Genomic DNA, 19,882 nt, shown 5'->3' with positions numbered 1-19,882 from the left:
AGAGTGAGACGCTTACAAAGGGTCTATTGTAGATACAATTTCATGATCGAATGGCTTCACCAAGAACTCAGAAGACAGACCGTGACTGTCCCATCTAGTTCAACTATTAAACTTGTAAGCAAGAGCATCATTGTCCATCCAACTGTTGCTGCATTCTAGAAATCAGCTAAACAAATGGGTTTAAGTAGTGTGAATTCCACCGTTTTTAGTATTGACGAAATTGTACCACAAAACAAATAAATACCTTTGACGTGCCCATGAGGTGGTGTTTAGGAGTAGCAAAAGCTTACCAGAGTTGTTGAAGTATTTATAGAGAGAGGGCAGCCATGGATGTTCCAATGAATTTCTTGTAGTAAAGAGTCTAAAGACACTAAGTCAGCGGGTACAACCAACATGAGGGGTGTAATCAATCTAGGACTTAGGAAGATTTCGCAATTCCTCGCAATTCCTCTTTTGGTAAATAGATTTTAAAAGGCTTTAAAATTAATAGATTTGATAGGATTTAAAAATTCTTACAACTTTATATGAATTTCTAAGGATTTTATATGAATTTTTAAAGATTTTTGTGGATTAGGATGGATTTTTATAAGGACATTCTTTCATTACATATTTCTAAACTTTTATAGAATTTATTGATTTGGATGGATTTCAATATCTTCCTTATCTCTAATATGTGTTATTGGCCATTAAGAAATGGTTTGTATTTCTTTTACGTGTATTCGTCGGACTACTGATTGAAACTTACCCTTTATTTCGATCTGAGTCTGCTCGCTACTCGAGAAAATGAAATAGTAGAATTTCTAATCCTCTTAAGTGACCAAATGTACAGAAGGCCAAAACTACGCACTATTAACATGAAATGATTGCACATATATCAGCAACCAAATATACCAAAGAAAATAAAGCTTCCAACGATCAACGTGACATAGAATGCAATGCAACCTCTGCAATATCTAGTACCATCAAGTTACAACCCTTCTCCCCCCTCCCCAGAGCTTCTATTGGCCTCTGCCCCAAAACGTACGTATAACATTTCTTCCCTTTATAAATTGCACACTGGCAAACAAATCCTTTAGAGAGTACCATGAGACATTGAGCAAGGGCATCCTCCTGGTGAAGGTGACATCGATGAAAATTTTCACCAAGACTACGAGTAGACAGAAGAAATTTTGTGGTACATTTTCAGGAATTTTAGTTAGTACCTTTTCCGAATTTTTGTTAATTTGAGCCATTAGCCATTGCTTTGGATCACGGCTTCTAATTAGTCTATGTAAATCTTTTGAGTTTGTTTATCGAATGAAGTTGTAGGGAGCACTTGAATCTCTGTGTGTTGTTGTCGTCAGAATGTGTTGCAGAAGTTGTAGGAATGCATATAAATTATAACGTACAATTTTTCAAACTCATTTCATTCTCTTCCAGAACTATATATAAACAATTTGATGAACGTAAAATGTTGATATGCTCAGTTCTTGATTGTTTCATTCTATTGACGCTTAGCCTTCGTTCGGCGTCGAAAGTTCATTTTTACATCAACATGCTGCAACTTTCAGTACAAATTCATTGATGTTGTCATCTTTGTTTTACCCTACGCTAACCGACCTCATTCTCTTCCACAACTATATGTATGTTTGGTCTCGTTTATAGAGAAATGCAGCTTGGATTTATATCGATCGGGCTAATTATACACACCGCACACAAACGTACATCACCATGAAAGTAGGAAGAGACCGAGAGTAAGTATTATAAATCTAAATAACACTGGATAATAGCCAATATCTTAATTTGTTCGACAATTACGTTATTACATTGTTACATTAATAAAAAGAGCAAAGGAAGGAAAGGCTCACAATTCCAATCGATATGTTTCAAATCAAATGTATTAGTTAGGCGTTGCCAGTCACCAGTGAAATCAAAGTTTCCACGTATATAACGGCTTTCAAATACATAGCCGGAATTCCTTCAATACCAGGATTGTTGAGTACAATCTTGCATGTGTCTTCTTCCTCTTCATCTTCCTAGTATATAATACCAAGTCACCTTGACTCGATTGCATCAAAACTTCACCATCATCTTCCAGATGGCATATAGGCATCACCCACTTCACATCTGAAGGGAAAATCTCAGCGCGGATTTTTGCGAATATAGTCCAACATTGATCGACCCCATATTTCATCATCACCCATATGGTAAGGCCAGCGTCCTCCAAGTCATGATGATTTGTAAGGTTATCGCAGGAAGTGTAAAAGAAGAGACGATTTCCAATAGTCCCCAGTCCCACAGCTGTAGTATATCCTTTATGCCTAATAAAGGAAAACGAACGAAATTTCTCCTGAGCGAAATCAAAGGACCAGATTTTTGTTCCCTTGTTACTTCCGTCAATCTGATTCCAATGTAGAGCTCCATTTAAGAAGCACCCTCCCCTACGGTTCCTACCAAGGAAACATCGATGTGGTCTTCTTCAACAATCTTCCATGAACCCATTTTGAGTGCAAAGATTGCAACCCATCCTGGATCATTGGGATAATTAGCCCAAAAAGACCTTGTAGTCTTGAGTGGTGGAATCATAGCCAAATCCATGAAAAAGTGGACCGAAACGAAACGAATCAATGTCCGGTAACTTACGGGCTTTTCTGGTACTAGGGTTCCACAAGAGAAGTCTGCTATTGTCGTAGTTTTTTGGATAGCGTTCACTAGGTCAAGGGTCAAGTAGTAGGCAGATGAGGCCATTGCAAGAACCCACAAGGGATGAATCGTTGAGACTAGTATCATCTGGAAATTCATCTTCAAGGTCTCTACGTCGGCTTCGTATTGCTGTTGCAGACGCGGAGGCGGAGACGCCGGAGGCAACGTTCTTCTTCTTCAGTGATTGGTAGTCAACGATTTGGGGAAATCGAGATGGCGGATCACGAAAATGACGGGAAGGGAAAAGGGGACGTTTAAAGATGATCAAGATATTCTTATTGTTATCGTTGTAGTTGGTACGTCCTTGGTGCTTGGCGATGAAATCGAAAGCGGAGATTAATGCACGCCATGACTGCATACACAACAGAATCAGAGGAGACATATGACTGGTAGCCGTGAAAGTATCTCCACGATTATATCATCGTTGGTGGATGAGAAAATCGGCAATTTTCCATCGTCATCCGCCATAATTAAAAACTACGTCGATCTCTGTGGATGTGACTGAGAGAGCGGCTGAAGAATTGAAACGGGCAGATTCTGTTGCTTGTCTGACACTCCTTGTAAATGCTTTGAAGGTTGACTCAGTAATATGGTGAGAATTTCTTCCAACAAGCTGTGCCCAACCAAAAGAATAAAACTGTCAATATACAAAGTCACTGGAGCTATTTGAAAACCATTACACCCTGACCCTACTAGTTGATCACCCCAGATCCTCTCCGGATCCCAAAAAAGTAAACTATCAAATGATTCGAACCATTGAAATTTGATCCAACAGCTACAAACAGGTGCTCATTTAAAAGTTATAATAAGTGAAGCCGTTGAATCAAATTTCAACGGTCTGGATCATTTGATTCTTAAACTCAGTTTCTGGGGATCCGGAGAGGATATGGGTTCCTAGTTGATTAATCAAAATTCTGGCAGTGAACAGGAGGTTGATCCCACATATTGCATGTAAAATCAAGTTACCATGATCAACCTCAACCCTAAGCAGCTTCATCATATTGTTTAGTGTTGTTCCCTGAATTATTCAGCAATTGCTCCAATTTGACAATCAAAACGAAACAAAAAAACAAGCACTGAAATTCAATTTAACAGTGAATTATTATTGGGAGACAAAGACCTCGAGTTGGGGTTGAGAGGGACGAGGAGGGAGCTCGATCGGGATATGGATGCGCCGCTGCGAGCCTGCCAATGTGAGTGTCTGAGTGATGCGTAGTGTGTGTTGTGATAGGGGTTGTATCAAACGGTGGAGATTAAGGGGTGGAACTTAGGATTTAGGAAGATGTTAAATTTCTTTTTTTGGTCAATAGATTTTATATGAACTTTTATAGAATGAGATAAATAAATTTGAAATTTGAATAAAAATAAAAATTTATAAATTTGAAATTAATTTAGAATTTCATGTTGAAAAAACTTAGAAATTGGGATCTTAAATTCTAAAGTTTAAGATAACAAATTCTGTATTCAAATTCAATTGTTCTTTTAGGTTAACCAAATAAAAAATTTCACAAATTTTAAAATCTAAAATTCAGTCATTTCAATTTTCATCTTTTTAAAATTCCTTAGTAATCTTAAATTTTCTCACCCAAACAAAGTGTTAAGAATTTTATATGAATGTTTAAACATTTATGTAGATTTGGTTTATGATGTGGATGGATTTTTATAAAGACTTTTTCTCTTACAAATTTATAAATTATTATAGAATTAAAAATAAATAAAACAAAAATGCTTTCAGAAAGAAATTTGACGTATATATTTTGGAGTAACCCCTATCTCCTCCCCAACGTTCTCCCCCTCCCAATTCTTCTCTCAGTAGATCTATTCTTATATCATAACTTCTGTCAAAATGAGTCACATGTCACGCACGTGAAGCTGAATCAATGAGTAAATATGAAAAACCAAATAAGAAAGTTATAGCTTGGGTTTATATTGATCGGGTTGAGTATATACACCACACACAAACATACATGATCATGAAAGGAGAAATAGATCGAGAACAAGTAATATAAATTTAAATAACACTGGATAACAGTCACTATTTTCATTTGTACGAAATTTACGTTACATGGTTACATTAATAAAAAGAGCAAGGAACTAAAAGGGTAACATTACCAGTTGGTATGCTTGAAATCAAATGAATGAGCTAGACTAGTTTCCACGTACATAACCGCTTTGACGAATAGAGGCAACGTTTTTTAATACCAGGAATGTCGAGCACAATCATGCATGTGGCTTCTTCCTCTTCCTCTTCCTTAGGTATATATAATACCAAGTCACATTCTGAGGAAAGACTTACAAGATAGATATTGTATGAGCATCAAGGTCGTCGGTTTTGTCAGAGGAAAGACTTACAAGAAGGAAAGGAAGTTATATAATTCAAGGTCTATCTTTTGTACACGAATCAGGAGTTGGCCGACCAGTTTTGGAGTTTCGGCAAGTCAGTCAAGCCTCTGATAACTAAAATCAGAGGGTTTGATAGTGGTTACTGCATGGAGGGTAATCTGTCTTCAAACAAGTTGTACATGACTCCGTGTAAAGATTCTAATGACGGTCCTGTTACTCAATTGTGGTCATATTATCCTGACCATACCATTCGACCTGTCTAACCCGACCTTGTCTATCCCAACTCTGCATCACCGTCGATTATCCAATACCCGTCATCTCAAACTGCGAAGAGAACCGGAACAGGATTTGGTATTTCAACGAGAACGGCACCATCTCAGGATCGAAACATTTTGGATCCTTCATGCAAGAAAAAGAAGACCCAAGTATCACTTTGGGGGAACCCACATCGAACCCTGATCAACAATGGATTAATTCAATAATTCTAGCTAGGTTTGGGTGAATAAATAAATCTTTCTACTGTAATTGGGAGGTTATGCAGTATTGAATTCTAGGTAGGATGCAGTGTTTGTGATTTTTTAAGTTGACGAAATTTTGGGACTGAATGTTCGTCAACATTCTAAATTAATGCAAGTTGATAAAGCTAGCTCAGCACTTCTGCTAGAGTTATATGTTGTAAACACGATCAAATCTTCCAGATAATGGCTAAGCTAAAAGCTTTTGATAAGTAAGTGAAAGCAACATCAACGTACAACATTTCGAAATTTTTCTCAGTTTCGAACCAAAATTTGGAATAGAATTGTTCATGAATTGCCTAAAGAGAAAAAAAGAACACAACGGATAAGAAAACCTCTAATCGAACAAGCTGAATCCCATGTCATCATCGCTCTCTTCCTTTGCTTCTTCCTGCAAATACAGAACCGGAAAATTTAGATAACAACATCAATGGAACAAGTGTCATCCTTTACTGTCAACGAAAGTTGAAGTCTGGAAGAATCATAGAACACAACATATAAACTACAACACTACCAGCCTGTAAGTCTACTGCGGAAAGCAAATGCCAAAGCATCACAGTATCATCAAACTCAAATTCGAAAGGCAATAATCATCACACTCTCTTGGATCTATAACAATAAACATAGAGAATGAATTATGAGCAGAGATGATATTCTTACCTTCTTCTCCTCAACTGCAGGAGCAGCGGCACTGGCAGCACCACCTGCACCACCAGCAGAAGCAGTCACAGCTACGGGGGCTGAACCACCACTAGCGCAAGCATTCAAGAAAAGGTCCTCAAGGTTTTTCTTTTCTGCAAGCTTGGCAAAGAGGCCAGGCCAGTATGACTCCACCGACACATTAGCAGATTTCACCAAGGCCGCGATCTTCTCAGCCTATTACAATTCATTGTAAAATAAATTTCAAAACAAAAGGTACAACTACTAAACCAAAGGGGCATTTCCTATTGTTTTTACATTGTGTATTCTGGCTTCCTTTCACCACTCTAACAAAAGAAACCCGAAAATCTACATCCTAAGCAATATACAAAATGTATAAACAGATAAATTATATGGTTTATATATTCATATAAACGAGCAATATGATCTTAAACATATAATTTTGTAACACAAATTTTATAATTAGCAATTAAATTTAAATGGTAATCTGGATTATCCTACACGGAAATAAAGAAACCAATAATCTAGCTACAAAAACAAACCAAAGGGCATATCCTATTGTTTTTTCACATTGTGACATGGAAGTTGATGATTGGTTTATTACTTAAGCATTGATTAACGTGCTCAATCATATTGGTGACACATCATTTAGTTTGCAAATTTAGTCTCCCTAGCATTACCCCTTTCACCAATCTAACGAAAGAAACCCAAAAACCTACGTCATAAGTTATATATAAACTGCATAAACAGATAAATTACAAGGTTTATATATTCATACAAACGAACGAAATGATCCTAAACATACAATTTTCTAACACAATCACCCACCATACATCAAATTTTTTAATTAGCAATTAAATTATAATGGTAATCTGGATTATGCTAGGGATTGTAAACAGAATGCATACATTAATAAGTGGCTTATGAGGTGATTAGTTACTGATTAGCATAAACCCAGCGGGTATGAAGAAGTAAATCATAGAGATTAAAAGCACAGAACGAAATGAGGAGCGGTGCTCACAGTGACGGCGATGCCATCATCCTGAAGGATCATGGCGGCGTAGGAGCAAGCAAGCTCGGCGGTCGACATTGTATCGCTCACGAAAGACTTGGATGGGTAGCGCAACACAGAAGCAACGGAGAGAATGAAGGAGGAAACTAGGGTTTTGGAAATTGGGGTTTTATATCGCAGAGTTGGTAGTGTGGGAGTTGCCCCAAAAGAAAGCCCATTCGGATCGGTGGTGTGACTGATTTTTGGGCCACGGCAAATTCTGAAAAAGGCCCATTTGTTTCTTTGAAGCACTTTCTAAATACGAATATGCCAAGAAGAACTTTATGTTTGTTTAGATGTGCTTTTAAAATAACTGAAAACACTTTTAGTGAAAATATTTTTTGAATCAATCCTTAGTAAAAATGCAAGTAAATATTGAAAACCCACTTAAAATGCTTCTTGAAAGAAGCACATAACTAGTGCATCTTGCATAAAACACTTAAAATGCTTTTGGAACCCAAAAACAATTTCTCTAAAAACGTTTTCAGTCATTTTAAAGGCACATCCAAATGAGTTCTTAGTTTAATAGAAATCACTTATCACTTTAATTTAATAGAAATCACTTTTCACCAAAACGCTTGTAAGAAAGAAGTGTTTATCCCCTTTCACCATAGACGTCCCAAGTACAAGTTCCCCATTCGATGATTAAAACGTAAATGCATGTACCCATCTTGCTAATTTATACCGACTTGTTGCCGGAAACACATCGCAAAAATGCTACCGACAGCAGTCAACGGTTGTTGCCGCCATCGATACAAACAAAATTTCTTTCGCCTATAAACTAATAGCCAACACAATAGGTAGTAGAGTCACAACTACAACATCCATAACCAACAGATTTCATGTCTTGTTTTAACCACATACATCAAAACACCGAAGCAAGCAACAGAAAATCCGACGTTATAACGCCTACTGAATATGTCCCGAAACAGACCAAGCACCAAAAAACAACCAGAGTATTCTCGATAATATAACAAACGCAATCCTTAAATGTATAATAACTAGGCAGTATCAAAAACACACATACTGGCCATAACAAAGATAACCAAGGTTCTTAAAAACGAAAATTTTCAACAAGTTCACTCGGATATGATAAATCTTCGCAGATCTAACACACAAGGGCGCCGCGAGGATGACTTGCCAGAGAATCAGGCACTACCAGACCGAGCCTGAAAATAGATCAAGTTTAAAGTAAGCATCAAAGGTATCAAATAAACGTGGTCTTTATTTCAAGAATGTGGTAAGCTTTTGAATTCAAAAGGATAGAGAAAAGATAGTTCGGGTACCCATCTACCACAAACAATCTACAACTCGAGGCAACTAAAAGCATAATTTATATTTTTTTCTTCTGCTTTTTTTCTCCACAACTAAGCTTTTATTCATCCTTTTCTCTGTTCTTATGTGCACTTTGCTAGTTAGGATAACTAAGGATTATATGTTAGCAGCCGGCATACATCCATCATAAGTCAGACCCATGGAATCAGAAGTATGAGACACATGTTGCCCTAGGTCATTCTTTAAATCCTACCCTAAACCAAATATATCCTGGAACATCTTTTCTTTACTCAAATTACACTTTCAAGTTTTTAAATATCACATTTCTATGGTATGTGCCGCATGTACTCGTTTTATCAGAATATATTCCACTTACCGCTCGGGGTGATTCTGACCTGGACCTTGACCTTGACCTTGATATTGATCGTGGCCTGCAATAATATTAATATATACATGCATTAAATATTAGAAAGGGGAATTAGAGGATTAGAACCACCTAGCGGAAAATGTATTAACAAAGCCAAATACCTGGAAGATTTAACCGGCGATGGAGACCTAGATCTTGATACTGATCTTGATACTGATTTTGATACAGATCGGTCCAACGACTTGCTGCATGATACAGAACATCTCTCAAGATGTAGCACAAATGAAAGCAAAAAAAAAAATAGAAAACAGAGAAAGATAATGATAAAAGTTAATAAATAAAAGAATTGGGGTGGGTCCAGTACCTCCGATTCCTTCTCACACTTCGGCTTCTGCTACGACTTCGGCTTCTGCTACGACTCCTTGAGGGACTCCTATCGTAGTATTTAACCTGTACAGTTGATGCACAAACAAACATCACAATGTTTTCAGAGTGCCTCTAAGCCCAGCTATCACCATCATTACTGTAATGCATAAGTACATAAACTACTCTAGACCTCTCAAATACTTTGTTCCAGGATTACAAAATACAAACATATTTAACATAAATCAATGATTCACAATGGTACGGAAATATATAGCCCAAAGAAAGGACAGCAAGAGAAAACTTCCTTAAACGTAAAGGTTACCCGAATATGAGTCCTTGCCCAAGGATTTTTGAATTCAGTATCATCAAGCTTCCGGATCTGAAAAAAGATAAAAAAATAAAAAAAAACGTGAGCTAGTGAATTAGGAGGAGCATAATAGCAGGATAAGGTCCAGTATTTCAAGTTTGTTTCAACAACTTACAGCATATTTCATGTCATCAGAATTTGTATAATCAACTAAGCCATAAGTCCCTGCATATAAAAAATTCCATTAGGTGAGATGATACAAATTTGAGAGCATATGCAAGATGAAGATCAGCTGTTTGGTACCAAGGTCTTTGATAAAATGATATGCTCTTTGGAGCGTAGACATTTTATTCTCTGATCCTTAGAATCTATACCTTCACTGTCACGAGAAACCTCAGCAAAACACACATCACCAGCTTTACGCATATGATCCTGAAATCAACAACCAGTAAGGTCGCCGGTATTGCACAAACGTTATTTGAATATAAAACTGCGAGTAAAAGTTTCCACACCTTCAAGTCTTGCCACGAGGCTGAAGAAGGGAGATTACGAACAATAACTGGACAAAATGAAATTGTGTGTCAAGCAGTAAACAACAGTTAAGAAAAAAATATAACTGAACCTTATGTAGAACATTGCAAAACATATCTAACTCATTAAAGTAATGTACTATCCTAGAAAATACACCTCGATATTCAGAATGACGTGAAACACCAAATCGGCCCCCACCACTGCCTCCGCCACTGCTACCTCGGTCATACCCACCACGACGATCACTTGAAGATGGGCCCCTACCACCATGGGCAAGTTCAACCTGTATTGAGGTTAAAGGAGACATTTATAAATGAAGCGATCAAAGACATGAAAGAAAAGAAAAAAAAGATTGTTTTAGCAAGTAATAGGGATCTTTTAGTACCCTTAAACGGCACCCATCAAAGTTATACCCATCACGCCCCCTGATTGCATCTTCTGCATCCCGAGAACTCTCAAACTGAAAACCAAATACAGAGTATTGACCAGTCATCAGATAACAGGCTGTTGCAAAAACATAGTAATCCATAGGACCATAAGAGAACCAACAGGGTAATGCATGCATCCAGCACATACAACCATTATAGGTACCTCAACAAAAGAATAACAAGGAGGACGCGGTGGAATCTTCAGTTCAATATCCACTATGCGGCCATACTGCAAAAGAAAATCCATTTTAGAATGATTATCATCAAAATACTTTTTACATCAGCAAATCACATGACTAGCACATGAATCATGATGAAAGTAAAGTGCAAACACTGAATTGGTTTTCTAATTTTCAACAAAAATTGACACTGCATATCATACACATACATTGAGCCATGTGCTGTTAAGTAAATTAATGTATTTTCATATGCATCAGAAAATCGAAAATAATTCAAAATGAATGAGATAAAGTTCAACAGAAGTGCAGGAAGCTTATATACAAAGAACAAGCAAAATTATAAGGGAAATTTCATGCAAACCTTGTAGAATAGATCTTCAACCTCCCATTCTTTTATATCTGAGGGAAGGTTGCCAACGTAGATTGTGCGAGAAAATCGGCCACTCATATTTGACAACAGAAGACTCCGGCTACAAACCTTTTACTGCAGTAAAAATAACAATTCCAGTAAATGTTTTGTCCAACAATTTTCAAAATAGAATGACACTAAAACTTTGGTATCCATTATTATTATCGTCCTGCATACACTCTGTTGACAATATGAAATGAAAAACAAAACCAAACATGAAGCAAACCAAGAGAGCAATCCTCGAGGTGAGCCGTGCTCCACAAGCTCCATTGCTCATTTGCTCCAAAGGTGCTCCAAAGCATTATTTATAGTGAAATAAAATTTGATCTCCTCATCCTCTCCAGAATTTTAGCAGATGTATAGATCTTCTGAGAGTGAGCAAGAATCTCCCATAATAAAAAATAATACCCATAAGTCCAAAATGATTTCTCCCACTCCCTCTCTATATCCCTATGTATGATTGCAAAGCTCATATTTGTCCAAGCGCTTGCCATCTATCATAAAGAAAGCATCTGTGTCATGAGATCAAGCAAGATTGACATATATCTATGAATTTACCTTACTCAGCCCTCTTTAACATAATTGAAAAACAAAAAATGAAAACCCTGGAAAACAAATTCATATCCCTTAGTTAACTTACTTTTACTAATTCTTGCAGCGTTGCATACATATATATATATCATATCGAGGGTAGGGATGGAGACATGAGTCTTTAGGCTCACATAATTGATAAATCATACGGCCACATTATGGGTTTTAATTTTATCATAAAAAAACCTTGTCAAAAGATGCACTTTCCAGCTTCATGGATTCTGTTTCTTGACCCAACTTCTCATTGAATTACATGTAGTATAAGTTGTACTACTTGGAGCAATAATCAGAAAGCCCATCTTCCTGATTTATGCTGCAATAAAAAATACATAAACCCGGGAAACGGAACGGGAAATTATGAATAAGATGAAATTCATCAATCAAACAATAATACTTCACCTAGACATGTAAAGAACCCTGCTCGATGGAACTTCCCTAAATCTATCACCCATAGTAGCTGAACCTATAAGGTATCCATCTAATCTCTACTTCCATAATTACTGATTGAGACCCATAAATGAGGGGGCGACATTAACAACATCTCCTTCCACCACACATCCAAGAGTCCTCGGGCTAAAGACCAAGCCAGCACTAAACCCCTTTACCTAGTCGACTTGATAAGCGAACGCTATTCAATCATTCCAAAAATGTGTATCTGCTGACAAATTCATAATTACATGTAAAAAACACAAAATGAATTCGCATCGAAACAGCACAAATCATAATTACTTTTTTTGTAAAACATATCCAGAAAATAATTAGAGAATCGTATCCACAAAATAATATCGATTCAAAACTCAAACAAAATAATCAAAGATTCAAAACCTATTAGTCGAAGAAAGCCTAAACACAATCGCGCACAGTTTTTACAAGCAAGACATGAATCGAATACTCATTGAACAATGCCAGCGCCTAAGAAAACCTAGACATACAGTATAATTAATCCCACAAAACCCCCAAATCAAAAACCCTAATTACATTAATACCCACAAATGGAAAGCGATGGGGGAAGCAGGACGAGTATCAAACCCGAAATTGATTGGAGAGCTTGAGCGCTGGAGCGCGTGCGGAGGGTAGCCAAAGAGCCTGAGATTTGAGCGCTAGGGTTGCGCTTTCGCTGCGTCGAGAAATGAGAAGGAGAAAATTGGGCTTAGGGCACAGGGGAATTGGAAACTGCAAGAGAGAGAGAGACGGAAGTCGATTTTCTGATTTGGTTGATCGGTGCGTGATTTGATCTTGCAAATTTAATCTACGGCTGGCGTGTATTTGGGCCTTGGGCCTCAGATCAAAATTGGAATGTTAGCTCTAATTTAGGAATCAAATCTGGGGAAGGCCATTGGGCCTTAAAATGAGATAAATTGTGTGACCCAGTTGAAAATTTAACGCTCGTTTGGATGTGCTTTTGAAATGACTGAAAGCGCTTAAGTAAAAATATTTTTAGAACCAATCATTAGTAAATATGCAAGTAAATCATGGAAAAACACTTTAAGCGCTTTTGAAACCCAAAAATTTTCTCTAAAAACGTTTTCAGTTATTTTAAAAGTACATCCAAACGAGCGCTAAATAAGATTTTGTTAAAAAAACTTCTATTGTAAGGACATCGGATTATAGCGTGTTTACCGACTCAAAATGATGAAATTCATGAATCGGAGAAGTACAAAAGATAAGAATTAGAAAGTGACTCCTGGTTGGGGATTTGAACATAAGACTTAAGATACATGGGTAAATACTTTTAATCATTCGAGCTCCAAACTCCTTCTCAAATTTCCAAAATATTAAATGACAAATTATACTGTGAAACTGGCATACTGCTTATCCCGTCAACAAAAATTAAGACTTTGAAATAACACAACATGCTATTTTGCTTCCTCAACCTTTTTCTTGTTCTTCTGGTGAAGTTGGAACGTTTGTCAAAGTTTTTGACTTGTAAATTTCGTTTTCCTGATCATTAATTCTGTTAACTAAATTTGACCATATGAATAGTAGTATTAGTTCAATTGCTTTCTTCTTGTTTTGGCTAGCACTTTGGTCAAGTTGCCTATTTTTTCCAAGACCATCCACATTCCACGTACCTTGTGTTTGGCCGCAATTACAAATTAGCTATGAATCCATGCGTGCAAATTGGTGAATGGGAGAGGATATTCAAATTGCTTGGTCCCATCAGGAATACTATTGACCTGCATACATATCAATGATATCATCCGATATGAGCAACGTTGAATAAGTCCCACCAACTACATATATGGATCATTTTAGTAAGCATTGAGTATTTTAGTGTATAGTATCATCTGGAATATTTGATTAAACAGTTAGCCAGTGACAAACGCATTAAGGGACTTGGGTCGTCCTGGGACCACCCGGAAGTCTGAATAAATGGCTAGGAGGACCTCTGGAGACCATTTAAGTTTGGGCATGTGGTGCAGGAGAAGAGTGCAACGGCGGACCACGGGTGCAATATTATGTTTTTTTAAGACTTTGCCAAAATAACGTTGTTTTGAGTCAAGTCATTTAAAACAAAATCACTAAAAACAAGTTTTCTTATTAAGCAACATGTGAGAGTTGGTAGTCTATCGATTAATTTTTTTAATTTTATATTGGGATCAACCAATGTTAGAATTCTGAATCTGCCATTGCATCTAACTATTCATCATTCGAAACATGTCATGCACAGAAGTATAGAATAAATTTAACTACATATAAATTTTTGTGAATATGTATAGTATATGTTGATGCACGAAATTAGTGATGACTTTGGTACAACATAAAATGTTTAAGTTTGTGACCTTCACTAGATTGCTCCAGTCACTAGTGTGAATAAGTATGTAAATGGATAGGGACAGGGAAGCAAACACAAGATGTACGTGGTTCACCCAGATTGGCTACGTCCACGGAGTAGAGGAGTTTTCATTAATTGTGAAGGGTTTACACAAGTACATATGTTCAAGCTCTCCTTTTGTGAGTACTGGTGAATGATTTAGTACAAATGACATTTGGAAATATTGTGAGAGAATGATCTCTATTTATAAAAGAGAGTTTCTTGTTTAATTCTGACATTGACACATGTCGTGTTATGATTGGCTTCTGATGTTGACACGTGTCGCGCTATGATTGGCTTCTGATGTCGACACGTGTCGCGCTGTAATTGGCCTCTTGGTTGGAGGGAAACTCTTATGGGTCCTTGACGGTATAACGTTAACCAGTGCTCAGTAGTTTCGGGATTGGTCAAGTATGGTACAAACAGTATACACTAGAATTTTTGGTCGTTCGAATCTTGAACTGCATATCCAATATTTCACTATTTTGATAACATGTCAGATATCGAAGCATAGTAAAATTTTCACTACATATTAGAATTTCCTAGTATGCAATTGGTGTATACTATACGCGGAGATCTTTGACATTGGATGTTCAAACCAAAAAATCCCCTTCCATGAACATTTTGACATGGACTGTTTGAATTGGCGGTCAGAGTGTCAAATTTTTTACGAACCTGGCTTCTCTGCCTCCCAGTTTCCATACACTGTCATCCCCTCATATTTGTACGATCACGGTTAAGTCACGTTAACATTTTGTATCATTCTTGTTTTTTATCTTATTATCTTTATAAAAAAATTAATATAAAATGTTGACATGGCTTAATCGTGATCGTACAAAATAATAAGAGATGAGAGTACGAGAACTGAAAGGGCAGAGAAGCTAGATCCATTTTTTACCCCTTTATTTTGCTTGTAGTGCAAGCTGATTTGAAATAACTGAGACTTGGGACAGAGTGCGAGGAAAAGTTACCCCTTGTTTACATATTTTTAGGTAACAAAAATTTACAGCCCCTTTTTCTAACATTTTGTTGGCTTGCTTTTATGGTGCAACATAGAAGCCATGCGTGAAGTGAAACTATCGAGTCTTTGATCCATTTGAAGGGATAAGGATCCTCTTCAGAGTCATCATTTTATTATTTCCGTTTATCATACATTATACGGTTAATTTTCATCAGCAACTGTTTGTATTCAATTTTAAATAAAAAAAATTCAAATTGATTTCTAACTGCAAAAAAACAAATGAACGGACACGATGAAATTGTCCCCTTAATCTTCACAAAGAAAATCCGAACTATTCCCATTTGAAGGACTGTGTTGCTAGAGAAGCAACCTGACCGGCCACTTTTCAGTTATTGTCCATTAGCCTAAAACTGCATGCATTGGGAAATTGGAATATGCTGCCTACTCCCAAAAATGAACATTTGAGCATCTATAAAGGAGATGTTAAATTATAAGTGGAGATGTCATTGCCTGTTTGATATAAAAAATCTTCTCAACTGAAGCGTTATTTGTTGACTGAATTTAAAGCGTTTGTGATTACGAGTCAAATTTGACATTAACGTCAAATTTATTTTTTGATTAGTTTAATAATTGGTCGCATATTCCACTAACTTTTCAACCAATAAGAATTTTGTTTCAACAACCTTTTAATAAATACTAACATTTAAAGCTTTACATTGATAAGAAAATAATATTTGACAGTTTGGTGGTTGTTGTCCTCTTTAGTTCTATCTTTTATTTATTTTTTTAATGGATATCATGAATTTGATAAATAAAAAAATATCAAAATTTGTTGCTAAAACACTGCCAATTCCAACATTTGCTCACTGATTTTGCTATATTCAGTCTGGCTTTTCCTAGCCAAAAGATTTGGTTCGATTAGTTTTGGTTAATTTTGTTTCATGAGTGGATAACCTAGCATGGGATTAATTGGATGTCGCAATCAGATTCCTTGCCTTAAAGAAATAAACATGAACAATTTGGATTATGTGGCAATAACTAGCCATTGAAAATTTTTGGGGTCAAGATTATCTCCGGATCTTGTAGGCCAGAGCCGATTGATCGATAAATTCAAATCATTCATTTTAAATCATACAACTCCAATTAGTTTATCTCATTAGTCCACCTCATACAAACCAAAAATTAGAATTTTTTTCGCTTAAACGGTCCAAATTTGTCGATTCATCGACTTTGAACTGCGAGATATGAAGATGTTCCGAATTTCAATTTTTGGACAATTGAAATCTTGGCAGAGCCCCGTCGGAATCGTCTGGTCCACCACCAAAATAAATACGGTTGATTTTTAGAAGTGGTGATTGCTATTTCACGAACAACGGATGGATCATTCGATTTAAAACGTGTTTTAAATCCCTATGTCCATAATTTGAAACATGTTTCTGTCCAAGTGAAAAAAAATTAAATTACTATTGCACACCATTTCTCCGTGCATACTATTTTTTAACCATCACATCGAATTCCGACAAAAAAAATTACTATTACATTGAAGAAATTAAGGGCTTGCTTACTTACGAACAAAATATAGAAATTAGAATCATTTTAATTTTTAAGTTTTTGTGTTTACTAATACGTAAGGAATCGAAAAAAGAAGAAGTTAGTTTCTCATTAAGATACGTGATTAAAAACCTGAAAATCATGAATCAATCATATAGGGATGCTAGCTAGTTCATCCAATTCAATTTCCTTACTTTCCATGTTCCTAAGTTCTCACATTCCTTTATCCTTTCATTCATGTTAAGTAAACATGTCCGTCCTAAATGAAATCAAGGGCAAGAATTAAGAAAAGGGTGTCCAAAAAGCAAAAAATAATAAGCGTAAATTCTTCCTCTTTCGAAACTAATGTTTTTAAATTGTTAAGCATAGCTTATTATCTACAAGTTCGATTCAAATAAATACCAAAAACAATATATGTTTGTGATGAGTTACTTGAAACGACCAAATTATCGTGAAACAAGGCTCATATCTTGAGAAAATACAAATTTTGGACCACAACTTGGATGAATGTGAACAAACTTGATGACATTGGGCAATATGACTATTTCCGAAAAGAACAGGGAAATGTTAAGCAAACACTTTTTCATATACACTCCTGTTTAGTTATGTTGGTTATTAATGTTTGTTTTATTTAATTTAATTATTAAAAATAAAGAGAGATAAGTACAGATTAAAAATAGTATTTAAAAATCAACACCCAAAAGGAAAAATAGTGTAAAATGTAAATAAAAAATGGAGTTTTAACAAAACGCTTTCGGTACTGTTCACTTTTAACGAAAAAACCTATTCACTACACCTCTTATTTGTCATTTTTAATTAAAACTATTTTTTTTTTAAACTTTTCGTTAGTTTTCCTGACAGAAAATGATCTCATAATTCAAGGGCCACGAGGAAAAAGTGATGGATTAGTCTTGTAACTCCTTTATCTTTTGCCAAAAAAAGACGAAAAATAGAAAGACAAAGTTTGATGAAGGTTTGGGCGTGATTAACTGAGAGTTGATGTTGTTGTTATTGAATGCTGCCAAAAGGGGAAGGACCACTGTTCACAGAAACCGCCCTGTTCCATTGAGCGTTTATTTCACTTATCCATGAAATTATATTCTTGAATTTCAACAAAATTAACATTTTTTTTTTTTTTTTTGGTTTTGGTTTTGGTTTTTTTTTTTGTCCATTATTTTTTGTAATTGTTTAGGAAAATAAATTTGGAAGTGTGATGATACATGTTTTATTTTCTCTCTCTTTTAAGAGATTTTTTACTATGTCGGAATATGATTTAATATACCAATTACAGATTTAGGATTCATATCTTGGGTGGTTCCAGTGTTTTAAAGGTCTAAGTTTTTTTATATAGAAACAGAGCAGAAACGTGCAATTTTTTCCTTCAATTTATTCACTAAGACATTTCATCAAACACTTGATGAGTGGTATCGTGAGGATTTATCGAGTATTGTTCACGCAACATGTCAAGCAGGTATTACATCAAACATTTGGTAAGTACAAATAACACGAACAAAACATTCGGAGGGTCCTTGGAAGACCTTTACATGTATATTTTCTTTGGATGGTCCTAAGAACACCTAGGTCCCAATGTGCATCTGCCTCTGGTACTAAGCGTAATAATACAATTGATTGGAAACTTGAAAAAAAAAAAAATTTGAGACTAATAATATTATGACACTATGGATACCTGGCCGTAGATACTAAAAAAATTCTCCTATTTTAGTGATCGGGGCCGGCTTGTTATTCTGTCTGGGAAGTGGAAACATCATCAAATTATAGGCATGTACTTTTTGTAAATTATACCATAATATATAATAAGAATAATTACTTGTTGGTTACAAAGACCATTGTTTCACCAACAAGTAATGAACAAATGAAACATGATTGTATGTTAAAACAAGCAAATTATGAGTGAAAGGCTTCTATGAATTATTTATAAGAAAAACTAATGAAAATGGCTTGAAAACTTTGAGTTTTAACGATAAGGACAAAATAAAGGGTAAAGTGAATAGTATAATGATTAATTTTTTAGTGTAAAAATGTGATTTTTCGTTAAAGTAAACAGTACTGGAAGTTTTTCGTTAAAGTTCCCTTATTTCTATAGATTTTCTCTCTTTTTTTTTGGTCCATATAGATTCTCTCTCTTTAATCGAAAGAAATGAATTATGTTTGGTGCACTTTTGTAAACATTTTTCTATGTTTTGGCAAATAGCTAATAAACTTCCTATAGCTAACTCCTTGGTTGATGATGTTTGTCATCAAATCTTCACATCAAGTGTCGCTTGTGATAGGGGTTGCTTGTCTAATCCGATACTAACTTGTTTAACTTAATACGGTAAAATAAGGTTTATGTCATCGTTACAATAATATTTTTTTAACAATTCAGACAAAGAGTTTTCCTGTTGCTAACCGCGTGAACCTAACCGACTTTCGTGTTATGTTCATTTTTGGAATCGTACGACACGCGTCACGTTTCTATTAGGTACACATTTTAATAGAGGTCATCTTCTTACAATATAAGCTTTAATCTTCTAACCCTAAAAACTAGCCTGTATTTTCTCTCGCCTCATATCCACCGCTATACTCAAACACCTTTCCTCCTCTATCTAGGGTTGATGTTTGCTCTCCTCCTCGCCTCCTCAATGTCCTCTTCGAATTTTCCTTGTTTATCAAGACTCCCCATGTTATTATTTCTTCACTCTTCAGGTATTTATGAATTTGTGATTTTTTTTTCCGGATAGTTTTCCTTTCTCGATTTGGTATAATTTACCTATTCAATGGGGTTGATTTATTTGTTGCTTGATTTCAATTTGAATTTATGCTTTTGTTTGGTTGTTTATGAACAATTATA

At 35.7% G+C, this 19,882-nt stretch overlaps 2 protein-coding genes and 1 pseudogene across 2 annotated transcripts; all 3 read right to left on the bottom strand.

The window, feature by feature from the left end:
• Nucleotides 1-1,740: 1,740 nt before the first annotated feature.
• Nucleotides 1,741-3,679, bottom strand: LOC126615474 (uncharacterized; annotated as a pseudogene).
• Nucleotides 3,680-5,717: 2,038 nt separating this feature from the next.
• LOC126625130 (60S acidic ribosomal protein P1-like) lies at nucleotides 5,718-7,389 on the bottom strand. Its single transcript, XM_050294212.1, has 3 exons — nucleotides 7,222-7,389; nucleotides 6,201-6,416; nucleotides 5,718-5,931 (listed from the first exon to the last, which is right to left on the bottom strand). Exons 1-3 carry the CDS (start codon nucleotides 7,288-7,290, stop codon nucleotides 5,878-5,880), a joined length of 339 nt encoding a protein of 112 aa, XP_050150169.1. The 5' UTR covers nucleotides 7,291-7,389; the 3' UTR covers nucleotides 5,718-5,877.
• A 666-nt stretch (nucleotides 7,390-8,055) lies between these two features.
• On the bottom strand, nucleotides 8,056-12,923 carry LOC126625052 (serine/arginine-rich splicing factor SR34A). The gene is made up of 13 exons (XM_050294127.1): nucleotides 12,734-12,923; nucleotides 11,066-11,188; nucleotides 10,689-10,754; nucleotides 10,483-10,557; nucleotides 10,254-10,380; nucleotides 10,079-10,125; nucleotides 9,941-9,998; nucleotides 9,742-9,791; nucleotides 9,582-9,638; nucleotides 9,258-9,343; nucleotides 9,055-9,138; nucleotides 8,903-8,957; nucleotides 8,056-8,420 (listed from the first exon to the last, which is right to left on the bottom strand). Exons 2-13 carry the CDS (start codon nucleotides 11,150-11,152, stop codon nucleotides 8,400-8,402), a joined length of 813 nt encoding a protein of 270 aa, XP_050150084.1. The 5' UTR covers nucleotides 11,153-11,188; nucleotides 12,734-12,923; the 3' UTR covers nucleotides 8,056-8,399.
• Between the last annotated feature and the right edge of the window lie 6,959 nt (nucleotides 12,924-19,882).

The sequence above is a fragment of the Malus sylvestris genome, chromosome 1, assembly GCF_916048215.2.
Source record: "Malus sylvestris chromosome 1, drMalSylv7.2, whole genome shotgun sequence".
NCBI classification, from domain to species: Eukaryota; Viridiplantae; Streptophyta; class Magnoliopsida; order Rosales; family Rosaceae; genus Malus; species Malus sylvestris.
The sequence above is the reverse complement of the archived record's forward strand: the minus strand, read 5'-3'. Positions and strand labels throughout refer to the sequence as shown.